This window comes from Enhydra lutris, unplaced genomic scaffold (assembly GCF_002288905.1).
Source record: "Enhydra lutris kenyoni isolate GAN:26980312 unplaced genomic scaffold, ASM228890v2 scaffoldscaffold33, whole genome shotgun sequence".
Classification (NCBI taxonomy): Eukaryota; Metazoa; Chordata; class Mammalia; order Carnivora; family Mustelidae; genus Enhydra; species Enhydra lutris.
In genome coordinates, this window is record NW_019154117.1 from 5,478,706 (window position 1) to 5,493,078 (window position 14,373).

Consider the following 14,373-nt stretch of genomic DNA (forward strand, 5'->3'; position numbering starts at 1 on the left):
GGACAGAGGAAGACAATCTCGAGCAGACTCTCCGCTAAGCGGGGAGCCCAATGTGGGGCTCAATCTCATGACCCTGAGATCACGACCTGAGCTAAAACCATGAGTCAGACACTTAACTGACTGAGCCATCTAGGCACCCCTGAACTGTATACTTTAAATGGGTAAACTGTGTGGTAGGTGAATTATATCTCAATATAGCTGTTCAAGGGGCACCTGGGTGGCTCAGTTGGTTAAGCAACAGCCTTTGGTTCAGGTCATGATCCTGGAATCCCAGGATCGAGTCCCGCATAGAGCTCCCTGCTCAGCAGGGAGTCTGCTTCTCCCTCTGACCCTCACCCCCATGCTCTCTCTCTCTCTCACTCATTCTCTATCTCAAATAAATAAATAAAATCTTAAAAAAAAAAAAAAAAGAAGCATTTAAAAAAAATACAGCTGTTCAAAAAAAAATACAATATTCGTGAAATTCCAAAAGTACTGGCCTAGTACTAGGCCTGGCTAACAGCCTCACACAGTATATATCCAAGTGAGCACAAAGTCTACTGTGGTGAATTTCGCACCCCTCCTGTCTGTCTGTCCTTCAGTCTACAAATGAAGGAAAGGGGGTGGGACAACTCCTCAGCCAGTCTGGCCAACATGACCGGCACCTCAGGGACAAAGAGAAGAAACAGTTAACTGTGCTGGGAAGCAGTTCTGGTGCGTGGGGCACGCTGGCCCAGAAGTCCCTTGCTTCTCTGCTCTCTCTTCACCCCCATCTTTAAAGTAACCTCCCGTTTGGCAACTCTCCTACGAAAGCCTCCTCGGCCAGCAGGCTCTCTGGTTTCCACGGTACGCCTGGCTTGGCTCGTGGTGTCTAATTAATGCTTCTGCAGAGCTGTGTCGCCACTGCCCTCTGAGCCTCTGGTAAAGCGCCCCCAGGACACGGCCCGCGTCTGCAGCGAAAGCTCATGCCCCCGCCCGTGCCCTACCAGCTGCGTGAGGCCTGGAAGGGGGCTCGGGAGCTACCCCTGCCTTTGACAAGTGGCGTCCTCGCTCTCAGCTTGAAGGGAAGCCCGTTTCTCCCCTGCGGGCTTCCCCGCCCTCCTCACCAACTGAAATGGCCAGTTTCTTGCTTTCCGTCCCAGGCCCACCACGTCCCCCACCCTGTCCCAGAAGAGAAAACAAACACATCGAACCCACAGATAAACACTCGACATCTGCAGGCAGCAAGGCAGGCGGCGGCAGGCATCTCACCACTTGTCTGTGCTCCGAGGAGCGCACTGCCTGTTCGGTCGCCGCCTGAGCCCTCGCACCAGCCCAGGGCGCGCTCTGCTCCCGCTGCCTGCCCAGCCTGTGGTGTGGTGAATCGCTGGACTGTGCTGGAAAACCCAGATGCCCTTGGCAGCTGGCAGAACCCCCGAGGGGCCTCTGCGCGTCCCTGAGCTGCTGGCGCAGGGGAAACACAGGCCCACATATTTGCAGCCTCAGGTGTTTGTAGCAAAAGCAAAGTCGGGTCCATGTCCTACAAGATGTTCCGCCAGCCCCTCTGCCTGTCTGAGGAGGCCTGCATGAAGGGGCCGCGGGGAGGCTTCAGACTGGCTTCCCCAGAAGCCGCTTCTCCAGAAGCCGAGAAATAACCAGATGGTGTTAAATCCTAACCATCTCCTGCGGGAATTCAGTAAGTCACGTCCGCGCGGACCTGCGCCCTTCACCACGCATAGCTGTGCGGCTGCGGCTGTGCCTCCCGGGGCAGGATGCCCCCCCTTCCCTCTCTCCCCAGTACCACCCGGCAGAATCACACCTCTTGCACACAAGCACAGGGCCACACAGAAGAGGGGCTGTGGCCCGCTGACGGCAGCTCTGCCGCTCGGTGGGGCACTGGGACCACCTGCAGGGTGTACTGGGCGGCTCTGCAGACCCACCATTTTAGACAACTGGAATTCTCTCTGCACGACTCCTGTGTGAAGGATTTGAACTCCTGACTTAGACAACTGTTCAGTGAGCTTTTTGGTTGTTCTCAGGAAAAAGTGAGGATTTATTTTCAGGAAAAAACAAAACCAAAAACAATAATACTTTTGTAGCAAAATACTTTCCTATGAAAGCCTTTAGTCCATCTGACAAATATGTTTCAGAGACTACTGGTGCAGAGAGATCATTTTTCCTGTGTATTTTCAAAGGGTGGTTTCCCACTACCACTGTTGGTCAACAGGTGAAGTCCACCGGGCTCATGGACACCTGCCCGTTGAACCCCAACTGCCTGCGACTTGCCACGCGGCCCACCCCACCCCTTAGACACCAGCCCCCCTCACCAGGTCGCCCTTCTGAAGTCTGACACAGTGGGGGTGCCAGGATCACGAGAGAGGCCTCTGTGTGGCAGCTCCACAGACACAAAACCTGACCGAGAGTCCTGCCTCCTGCATCACCAAGTCACTTAGAAATTAGGGTTACCTGCTTCTCAGGCCTAAGGTGTTGCTCTGGAAGTTGAGGGGAAATTTTCAGGGGTAGGAAGAGAATCTGTTCAATGGGACCCCACAGTCACGACAGACCAGCTTTTAAAAATATACACAGGTGGTGCTTTTTCTGCCCAACAGTGGCTTTCCCAAAACCTGTTGACCTCTATTCCAAGAACGAATGTTCACAGCGAGTTCTCCGCCAAACCTGGCTACCTCACATCTCCCCCCAGCCCGACTCTCTGCTTCCTGCCACCTTTACAACTGAATTTAACTACTTCACTCTTTTCATCTGAAAAATAAGGATATCCCTGGCTTTTCCCCCATGCCAAATACATTCTGGGGTACAAAGAGCATAAGAGAAGGGACGGGGCTTTGCAGGACTTCCTGCACTCCCCAGAGGTAAGGTGGAGCAGGCCGCACTAGCCTGCAGAGAGCGCTAAGCAAATGAGCCCAAACCGCCGGGGGCTCCCTCATTTGGTCTCCCGCAGCTGTGCTGCAGATTGGGGGAGCCTACGGGCCCGATCAGCCAGTGAACAAGGACACTGGGCTCTCTCTCCCCAGCACTTCACAAGCAGAGGAAAAAGGTCATTAATTAAAGTGAGGGGGGGAAAAACAAAGTGGCATGGTTTATTTTAGACTTCTAACTAAAGATAGAAGGAGATCATTTTACAGCAGAATTTGAAGCAAGGGTTCTGACAAAGGCAGCAGGGAGGTGCCTGGGGCCCAGCGATGTGGACGGAATCCCACTCTTACACAAGAGCACAGTGCGTCAGGGAAGCAGGGACTCTGGATGAGCCTGTCTGGGTCAGAACCCCACTGGCTGATCTGTGTGTCCCCAGGGCACAGGACTTGACCTCTCCAGCCTCAACCCCCCTCACCTGGAAATGGGAGCATGAGCTCCTTTCTGGCTTTATCGCCCGCACAGGGTCAACATGAAAACTACATGAGTTCGTATTTTTAAAGCACCTACCTAGACATCTGGACAACAGTACACACCATAAGTGTTCATTAAATAAACTGAGCCTGCAGAATTCTTAGGAATCACCAAAAAAACCCAAAAAAAAGTGCAGTGTGTTTAGTAACATAACTGCAGGCGGCTTGTCACAATGAATACAGATTTAGAGAGAGCTGAGCAGACAATTCACAGTGACTTCAGGTCTGAGAACACCCGAAACAAGTTTCCCAGGCTTCCTGCTGTCCACAGTGACCTTACCAGGAGGCTGGACTTCCCAGGCCAAGGGGACGCCCAGGCACAAACCTCGGCTCCTGGCATCAACTGAGCTCCGTGAGGGCCACTGCACGGCTGGGAGGGCTGAGTGCTCGACCTCTTTCAAGCCTCCCTGTTATCTCCACAAACCCATGACTTCAGGACCATCACCGTCTCTACTGAAGAGACAGAAGCTCAGGGTGCCCAGTGCCTGGTCCACACTGTGTCCCGAGCTCTGGGGCAGAGCCGCACCTGAAATCCAGAGGATTCGATGCCTACACAAAAGTAGAATGCAGCACGCTCTGGGACCGCAGCCTCTAGCTGTGAACAATTTCCCCAAATGCTAATTAAGATGCTCATTAATATTTACTCTTCTTGTTCACCCTGCCTTTAAATAAAGTGTAAATCCTTCCCTGAACTCTGAAGTTAAGCTTTTTGAGGGGAAGGCAGAGCTACTTTCACCAACTCTAACAATCTAAAACTCAATAAATTCAACAAAAATAGATTATACATACTAGCATGCCATTTAATACTATTTTATTCTACTGAAAAAAAAAAATATCTCTGACCTTCCTGAAGAACTTCACACAGATAGACTTACTTTCTCAAGAAACACAGAAAACCACCAATAGCAATCTCCTGAAATAAAACAGAGAGAGGAGGAAAAGAAGGGAAGAACATAGAGACCCTTATTTTCCAGAAGGATTTGAAAGCAACACTGCATGGGGGAAAAAAAAATCCTTAATCCCAGTGCCCTGTAAACAGATATTGGAAAAGTTATTTATAAAACTCAAAATGTGCCAAGTGCCAGAATACACTTCTTTAAACGAAGGTTCTGGTTTTTGTCAGAAATCAGGTTTCAGAAAACAAATTTTTATGACTTTAACAGCTCATTAAAGTAAGTGTGACAGTTTGATCTCAAAAGCTCCTGAATCTGATTACAATAAACTGCTCCCGCCAAGTATGATCATCTTGATTATGGATTCTGTCCCTTTTCACCCTTAACTGTTCACAAATCCTATGTCAACTTCGCTTACCAGGTCCCTCAATGACATACTTCTTCCCACCTTTGCCTCTTCATCACTTTGGGCCACTGGAGCCTTCTATGATGACAAAGCAAAGAGGGTCCCAATCAGATCCAGCTTCAAAAATAAAGTCCCTTGCCCCCACCCTTGTGCTAGTTTACCAAAAAGAAGGTAGGCTGTCCCCTCCCTTACACGAAGCCTGGGAGGCAGGTAATCCAGAGGATAAATGTCCTGTAAAGCCCAGCCCCAAGCCTCAAAACACATAATTTTGCAATGCGTCCTACTCTTCTAAAGCTCCAGTCAGAGCAGACCACCTTGTTTTCCCAAGAGATATAATTTAGGCAAGGTCTCTGGAAGATAGGACACTGTGATTAATATTTGGTGCGGAGGGAGTCAAAGACACAGAAAATTTTAAAAATGTTCAGTTACATCTTGACCATCTCCACAGGGGTGGCTGACTTGAAAAGGTTATAAAGGCCTTGGAGCCAAACTGGGGAAAAAAAAAAATCTCCAAAAGCAAAAAAGAAAAAACTGTCAAGGAAAAATAAAAATATACATTCCATTTTTCACATAATGTTCTGCCAAACCCCATGCCCCACGACCACACGTTTCTAGACACAGCCTCATGCTGTGCGAGGAGTCAGGCCGTTGGAGGCCCCAGAGCAAAGGCTGGGAAGCCGCCGCCATGAGAGCCACTAACCAGCTAAAGGGGCCACGGCAGGCCCAGACTATCGTGCAAACTCTCCACAGGAAGCCAGTCTCTGCACTCAGGGTGCTGTGTTCCCAGCCTTGACCCCCCTCTCTAACTGCCCGAGTTACAAAGTCTATCTTAGCAGTGTTGACTCCTGGTGCCAGAGTGCCATTTACTCAATTTCCGGTCTCCCGTGCTGTGAAATACTTTACAAGAGCTATCAGGAGACAGTGTGGTCCTCACCACTCTCCTGCTTATCAGCCCTCCCCCTCTGTTAACAGAATGAACTCTCTTCCAGTTCCTGTTCCAAAACAATCTCCCACCACCAATCCAAAAAAAAAAAACCTCCATTAGACTCTCCCCCAGTCCCCTGATCTCCCCAGCCGTGGCGGGGCACGCCCCTCTCCCAAGGTGATGGCACCACCATTCTTCAGTTATCACAGTACTGTACCTTTCAGATAGACAGCATCGGTACCATGATAACCGAAAAAGGACAGTTCAGTCTCAGATCTACCTGAAGATCTCTGCCCACACAAGGCCCACCCAGCCCACTCCCGCCCACAGATGACCACATAAGGGTGTTAGGTAGATATACACGCACTCACATACACACAGAGGTCAGTGCTCAAAGGCTGTTGCTATCAATGGGAAATGCTTCTTCTATTTGGCTGTGTATCATTTAGGTCTTGTTTATCACTAGGTCTGAGCTGCTCTTTTCAGTGAATGCTTGCTCTCATGCCTCAGCGGTCAACTTCGGACAACAGCCTGGCCTCAAACTCACCTCTCTAATTTCCCCGCTAGTCCAACAGCAGGACTATGAACTTTGCCTCCTCCTTCATCTTTCCAGCCAGCTCACACCCTATCATCTTGGACAAAAAGACAGTCCTCTTTGTCACAGTGAAGGAAAAGGAGGATTTAAAAAACTAACAACAAAATCCAACCTATAACAGAACCAGGAGTTTACCTCCAAAATGGAAACAAAATCTAAAGCTCACACAGGAGAACTGCCCAGTGTTTGTCACGTAACGGATGACATGAGAATGACTGACAGACGGGAATGGTGAAGCTACAAGAAAGAATGGAAGCAAAATCCTTGCTAAACACCAGGTTCAGGGAGACAGCCTCCGGCTCTCTAACCATCAGCACAAGCAGGTGTTCACAGAGACGAGCTGCGTGAGGCCCAACACCTGGGTCATTCTGAGGACCTGGAAGTTTAAACCAGACAGCATGGTGAGGCTGAGGGGAACCACTCACGTGTAGGGAGACAGCGGTCCGAGGAGGACTTTGGAAACATCCTGCTGTCCAAGGGTCATGAGCAACAGAGCTAGGCTCTGATTGGTAGAGTCCACACATCCACCCTGTAAACACAAACACTTTAAAGATTAATCGTTGTACCAACCAGAAAATGGAAAATCCAACGAAACAGAGGGAAGGAAATAACCGCACAGCCCAGAGCATCAGAACCACAGAAACACAGACCACAGAGTTCAAGCGGTAATAAAACAGAGGGCCGGTCCTTTAAGAGTAACCCTTATACCAACTAACGTTAGGGCATGAAAGGAACAGCTTAATAAAAACACCGGTAATCACGGAGCCCATGCGTTTACTGAGCTGTATCCAGTGAAAAATGAGACATTGTCTTTGTAAGGAAAGCAGTGGCAGGACATACAAGCAGAAACACGTAATCAGCTCTAGGCAACGTACAGTTCGCTACCCAGGGCTACATGAATGCTGCCTCTCTATGTGACCGGTCCTGAAGCTGATTTGGCGTGAATGGACCATCATCCAGGGGTCTCACCAATGCACACATTCTGTTACACTCAGAGACTGCTGGCCTGTTCCAGGAGCTTCTCATCTCTCTCCCCGTGTGCTTTAACACTGGAGAACTGCCACGATCAGTCCCTCCATTCGTACTGTTTGCTTATGCATTACTGCCCCCCACCTTCCCTTCCTTTTCCTTCATATCAGAACACGGTTGCTTTGACTGCCTTTCTTCTTTCGCTCCTGAATTTCTCCACCGTTTCTGCCATTTTGCTTTTGCCGATGCATGCGTCACAGCTATTGGCATTTATGCCCTTCAAAGTGTTTTTATTTCTCATCACCCTTCCAGGGAGAACTTGATGGAAAACAATTCAAACAACGTGCACAGCGAAAGCAAGATGACCCCGGGTCTCCATGTATTTTGTAAGCATCACGGTGAGACACCCTGTTTCCGGGCGCGGCTCTCCCGGACTGTGAACGGAACGGGTAGCCCCCAACTGCTGCTCCTGTGGCCATGCCTCGGTCCTCTGGGGTACGTGCGAGGTGAAGAATAAGTCAGTGCTCAGGCGCAGATACCCCTTTTCTGCTGTGGGACTTCATTTGTGACAATGGAGTCAGAAAATGAGGGGGTTTATGCTACTGCCAGCCTTTATGAAAACCCACTGCTCCTCCCAAACTCCCGGAGATATTGCAGGACAATATTTATCTCATTTAGCAAATCTTAAGAAGAGTTACAGCTTATATATTTCCATCTAAAAAGGACACCCTGACCCACGGAAAAGAGGAGGCCCAACAACACTAAGCCTGCCTTACACAACTTGCTTCCTTCCTCTCCTAACCGCCTAAAATGAAACTGTTCTCCTCCATCTCTCCTTCTTATCACTGTGCTGCTTTCCTAGCATCCTCACTGCTTTCTCGTATGTGCTGGGCCAGTATTTTAGTGCCATCGATTTGCTGGGGTCTGTGTACAGGCTGCCACAGAGGGAGCAGTGGAGGCACCGCCAAGGCACAGGGTGCAGTCCCTGTTCTAAGTGGCTTGGCTCTTACTGCGAAGATGAGACAGGAGCAGGCACAGAGACAATTCAGGATGAACCAGCACTACACAGTCGTTGGGGGATATGGGTCCTGGGGCTTCCAAGGCGGCAGGAGCAGGCGGTCATTCAGCTGGCACCAGAGGGAGAGAATCTGGGGATGGTGGCCTGAGGGGACCCCAGAGAGAAGGGCAGGAGGACAGGGGACACAGGATCCAGGGCCAGCAAGGAGCAGCCAGGGCTCGTCGAAAACTGGCCACATCCTGTCTGTGGAGGAGATGGATGAGAAAATGTCGGGAGAAGGGAAGGACAGACTGATGCAGGCATTTTCTAACCGGGCCACAGGTTTTGCCTTTATCTTGGGGAAGTGAGAAGCCGGAGGTCTCTGAACAGAGATCAGTGAAAAGAGGAAATCAGTGTCTCGGGGAGATCTGAACAGAAGAGATGTTAGAGAGGAGGGTGGAAGGAAGGAGCAGCAGATGGGGCAACAGAAGATGGGTGAGAAAGGCAGCTCGAGAGAGCCTGCGGCAGAATCAAGGAGGCTCGGTAACAGAGGAGACGCTGATGGAATGAGGGATCAGAGAAGAGGATGAACACTGATAAAAAATAAGCAGTACCCTCAAAGGGATGGATTTTTATTACTCATTTAAACCATGTCACATCGCACACCTAGGAAAAATGATTCACAGGGTCGCCTGGGGAGCTCAGTCGGTTTAGCGTCTGACTCTTGATTTCAGCTCAGGTCATGATCTCAGGGTGGTGAGATCCAGCCCCACATCTGGGCTCCGTGCTCGGCAGGGAGTCTGCTTGTCCCTCCCCTCCCTCTCGCACCCCTGCTTGCACATGCACTCACTCTCTAATAAATAAAATCTTAAAAATAATTACTCATAAAAGCATAAAGCATTTTCATCCTTTTAAAACTTAAAGATATAGACATACAAAGGATGTTTTCTTAGTGATTAAAAACAAAGGCAGAAAAGCTGGTCCAGGCACAAGAAAATAGTATAAAACAGAACTTAACTGGAGTGTAAACAAAAATAAAATAACCTAATGCAGATTGCATGTTTTCTCTCTTGGGGACTGATGGGCCGTGGCTGCGCTTTCACCCAGAGGCTTTTAATCCCCTCTTTACGGGGAGACAAAACTTGCACACTCCAGCTGTGCCCGTGGGCTTCCACGGGGCTGTTCTATGACACGATGCTCCCAATGCCCCCAGGTCCACTGGAAGAGATAGAAGCACCCCCCCCCAGTCAGGGAGAGGGCCTGCCAGCCACCACAGGACCTAGGAAGGGACACCTGCTCATGTCAACAGGGACTGAGAGGTACGGGTAAAACATGCAGTGGTTCCTCATACAAACCTAGATGACTAACTTCCTGAACTGAGTAAGGGCAGCACAAGCTCTTGATCATTTACTCCCAGCTTCCGGTTACTGCCCGTCTTTCAAAAATCACCGAGTTTAGCACCATCAGGCTGATTGAGCACCCAAAGAGCTGAGGCCAGACCTGAGTGCACGCCTCTAACACGGTGTTTCCTTCCTCACTACTTCCCAGTTGAACGGGGAGTACAGGGGCCGAGGCACTCCAAGGAAGACACACCTACAGGTTCTCTGTCTTCATCTTAATGAGAGGGACTTGAAATAAAGCCACTTAGGACCTGCAAATCCTAAGCAACTTGAAAACAGTTCATTCTTACTTGTTCCACCTTGTGACCAATCACATATTTTCAAGAATGCTGACTTGGATCAGGCGAGTAGACTGTTTATAAGCTGTCTTCCCCAGTATGGCCTGTACAGGGATCCCATGACCCAGCCATCACCCTACCACAGTGATCAATGACAGTGGCAAAAGGAAGCGAATGAAAAAAAAAAAAAAAAATCACCGCTGTACCCACCTTACTGGTTTATTTCACTGGGCTCCCATGTGATTTTTGTTGCTTTCACCAGGGCAAAACTTCCCTGGGGGACTCTAGGAGGGACCCACAGAACGGTCTAGTAACCCAGAATACACACACAGACAAATGTGGAGATGAAAGGCTCTTGAGCTAAACAGAAAAGACAAATACCATACACCATCCAGTAGCAAACCATCCAGAGGACAGCTCTCACCGGTACTCAGTTCGAGAACATGGGGCCATGTCTACAAGGCAGAGAAGTAAACATCCCACAAAGCCTAAACTGGATTCTGCATGCCAAGGGGAAAGTTTCAGCTTCCAGATGTGGAACCAAAGCAGAAGACAGTGCAGAATAACAGAAACCTTGGAGTTGCATCCGTGACGCTCACCTCCCCAAGCTTATGGACCTTAGAGAGTATTTTCAGGAAGCTTCCTCTTATTTTCTCCAGCCATCATTCTTACTTCCCTTCCAATTTCTTCCTTGCTTCTTTTTTTTTTTTTTTTAAGATTTTATTTATTTGACAGAGGGAGATCACAAGTAGACAGAGAGGCAGGCAGAGAGAGAGATAGAGAGAGAGGGAAGCAGGTTCCCTGCTGAGCAGATAGCCCGATGCGGGACTCGATCCCAGGACCCTGAGATCATAACCTGAGCCGAAGGCAGCGGCTTAACCCACTGAGCCACCCAGGCGCCCATCTTCTTTGCTTCTTTTAGGCCAGCTCAACTGCCTTTAGGACACAGTAAGTGTGTGCGTGTGCACATGCACACTGCTTGCACGGACCGACAGAGAGAAGACCCTGGCTACTGAAAAGGACAGGCTGGTCTAGGCAGGTCTGAGCCGTTTCCCACAGCAGAGCTGCAGAAACAAAATGGCAAGTGGTGAAGTCCTGTCTCTTGCTGCTTTCGGATCTTTCCAAGCCTCTACCGTGTGCCAATGCAGGACTGCCTTCCCCAGATGTTGTTCGCTGCTCCAGAGCACACTGCAAAACCTAGCCTAGCAATATGCTTTTCTACCTGAACTGTCACATACAAATCCAGATTTCTGGCTTCTCTTGAAAAATCTGGAAACAGTGAGACTCCACTCCCCTACAGCAGGGCCTTGGGGAGCTGAGAGATGGTGCCTCTGCTGGGCACACACAGGGCAGTGTGTGCTCTTCAACAGGCCAATCACCACCAAACCGGCTTCATTTTTTTACCCTCTCTCTCGTATGACTGTCTAGTTCCTTCCTCTCCCCATTAAATTTACCTGCCCTGTTTCCCAAACCAGTGTGGCTGGATCTCTCTGCTCAAGGACTAGCTTACCTAATCCACTCAAGTAGTTAATGCTAAATCTCCAAATGGGTAGGAACAAATTAACTCCTTGGCTTAAGCCCTTGGAAGGGAAGAAAGTTGCTAAGGAATAAAAGTGAGAGACAATGAACCACTTCCTGATGGCTTCGCTCCCAGACCTGCAGAGGCTGAGGACATACCCTATAGATCTCCTCGAGCAGCAGCTTGGCACAGTTCCTGCCGAGGTCCTCCGGAAGCACCGCCGCGCCCTGGCCCTGGGGGTTGGAGGCCAGTTCAGCACTGAGGAAGGTGCCATTGGTGGTCTCAGCAACCAGTGACAACCCAAAGCCTGGAGACCTGGGGATTCAAAGGCACACACATGAGCAGGGTTCATTAAGCAGGGTCGGGGGTGGGGGGTTCACATTCACCAGCAAAAGGAAGAGAAGACAAGTATCTTTTTGATGGCATTCTGTTTGGCCACACCAAGCCTTCCCAGAGTTCCTACTAGCTTATACTAGAAAATAGAAATGACTGAGTGAGAGCATCAGGGCAGAACCAAAGACTTGAGCAAGTCTGCACGGCTCTTCCCCTCGGCCCTGCCTTCCTTCCCCCAACTCCTACACTGTGAAAGGTCCTACTGTGCGAGTTTGGAATGATCAACATATAAAGTAACATTAACAAGGGTTACCAGATACTGAGCACCTACTTATCGCCAGTTTCTGAGCTAGGGGCTTTGACACCACAACTCTGCAGAGTAAATATTACCACCCTCATTTTACAAATGAGAAATTAAGCAACCAGCACAAAGCCCACACAGCTAGAAAGTGACTGGGATGCATTTCAAACACAGGTCTTCCAGAGTTTCCAGTACTCCACCACAGTACTCAGCCATCAACCAGTCCAGAAGGCATGAGCGGCTGGAGGCCACCAATGACAGCTCTTCTTCCGAAATACCAGGCTGTTCCCCCTGGCATGAAAGTTACCACACAAGCCAGAACGGGCCTATAGACTTTTGTCTGAAGAATGTCTTTCATTCAGAATTCATTCCTCTAACCAGTGAGCTGGCACTACGTTCTCTCCTGCCGTGTTCCTACCACCAACCAGACAGAAGCTAACACCCTTCTTGTCCACGATCACAGCCTATTCATTCACTCATGCATCCAACAAACATTTGGGGGGAAAAGTTTCCATGGCCCAGGACCAGGACCACCATGGTTAACATGGGAGTTCCTGCTCTCACAGAGCTGAGTGACAATCTGACTGGCACAAAATAAAATCAGTTCGCGACAATAAAAATCTCCTCTCTGTAACATTTCCAAGTTTGACATCTCAGACATCTAGTTTGCCCAGTGCCTTTTAAAAAAATATGTACTTCCGAGCAGTAAACTCCATATGCAATCACTACACACACGTGCCCCCTTTAACACAATTCAACACCCATGTTCCTAAAGCACTACATGTCCAGGACAAAACTAGCCAAAATGCTGGTTTCAGAAAAACTATGTACAAAATCCATAATGTTTCAAAATGTACTGTATGAGCTACATTAGTCAGTCCTTAATTTCTTAAAAAAAAAAAAAAAAAAAAAGTTGTTTATGCAACCAAGGGTTACAGACACCGCCAAGAGAAGGGGGTGAGTGAGAATAAAGGTTCTGGGGTGCTCCGAGTCATGCTTTCCCACCTAACGCCCTGCCGCCTGGCCACCACACCAGGAGACAATCTCCAGTTGCCTTTGAGTCAGCTGACCAGGGGGAAGGCGGGCATCCAGCTCAGCGGTCCAGGTGGTGCCACGCAAACATGGAGAATGGAAAACAAAGGGAGGCCGCACCAGGAGACAGGCCGCCGTCGCTGCTTTCACCCGCTCACTTACAGTGGCCAAGAACTGCTGGGGTTTCCAACCATGTGAAATTTTTGAGGTGCGTGTAGCTGTTATTACAATAAATGTTGTATTTAATCAAGACTCTTCCATTTAACATTGTATTTGTTTTAGGAAAAAAACAAAGAATACGAGAACACACAGTACAAGAACACACGAAGCCCTATGTGCTTTACGCCAATTTTCTCCCTCCAGCCTGGGGTATGTGTGTTATCCAGCCTGTTTCAAGTTATGATGACAAAGCAGCTGGTCACCAGGTGACCTCACTGAAGATCTGACTTCGCAGTTTGCAAGTGACAGTCCCTAAACTTTCCCAATTGGTGGGCACCTGGGTTGCTTAGTCATTAAGCATCTGCCTTTGGCTCAGGTCATGATCCCAGGGTCCTGAGATCGAGCCCTTCGTCGGGTTCCCTGTTCAGCAGGGAGCCTACTTCTTCCTCTCCCTCTGTCCCTCCCCTTGCTTATGTTCCCCCTCTCACTATCTTTGTCAAATAGATAAATAAAATCTTTAAAAACAAAAACAAAAACTTCCCAATTGATAAAGGACTAAATTTTTTTGGAAGTCTTGACTGTGAGAATCAAAATGGGACAACAGGCAGCTGTGTGTATGGGTCAGAGTGGACACAGACCACCCAGAACTGCTGCTCCCCAACATTCTAGGCTGTGGCCACACACACACTCTCAGTCTAAGAGCTCACGACACCTCATTACATGGATCCCCCACTGAGTGAGAAGAGGAAAATGCCCACTGTGACTTCATCATTTCCGAACAGAGAAGAGCGAGCACCATTTGTCCTCTGTAACTTGCAGTTGAGAAAACACAAGTCTATGATCACACACTGCCTTCACGTGCCATTTTTTTTAAGTGGGGCTTGGAGCTGATGACCCACAACTCTCCATCACGCCCATGTCTTGATCCACGTATGAGGCTGCTACTCACCCCAGCAAGGACGGGGGTGGACTACACACCGGGGTCACCGGACTCGATGGCTTTGTGAAAAGCTGCAGCACAGAGGGGATAGCATGGCCTTCAGGCCAGCTCTGCTTCATGCTTGGACACCCCCACAGAGCCAGAGGCAAGACAGAGAAGGCCTGATGGAGACCAGGCCACTCAGCTGCGACTGCCTACACCCACCATGGCTCTATCATCTCCTCTCCCCAGAGGAGAGGGGAGAGAAAGGGAAGCGTGAGGAGC

General features: G+C 49.4%; 1 protein-coding gene across 1 annotated transcript in view; it reads right to left on the reverse strand.

Annotated features, from left to right (window-relative positions):
- Window positions 1–14,373, reverse strand: part of LOC111153595 (RNA terminal phosphate cyclase like 1) — a 65,551-nt gene that overhangs the window by 3,822 nt on the left and 47,356 nt on the right. Inside the window, exons 7-8 of the mRNA XM_022512727.1 lie at window positions 11,503–11,659; window positions 6,607–6,710 (exon numbers count right to left, since the gene is read on the reverse strand). Coding sequence (XP_022368435.1) covers window positions 6,607–6,710; window positions 11,503–11,659 — 261 coding nt within the window. The remainder of the gene's footprint in view (window positions 1–6,606; window positions 6,711–11,502; window positions 11,660–14,373) is intronic.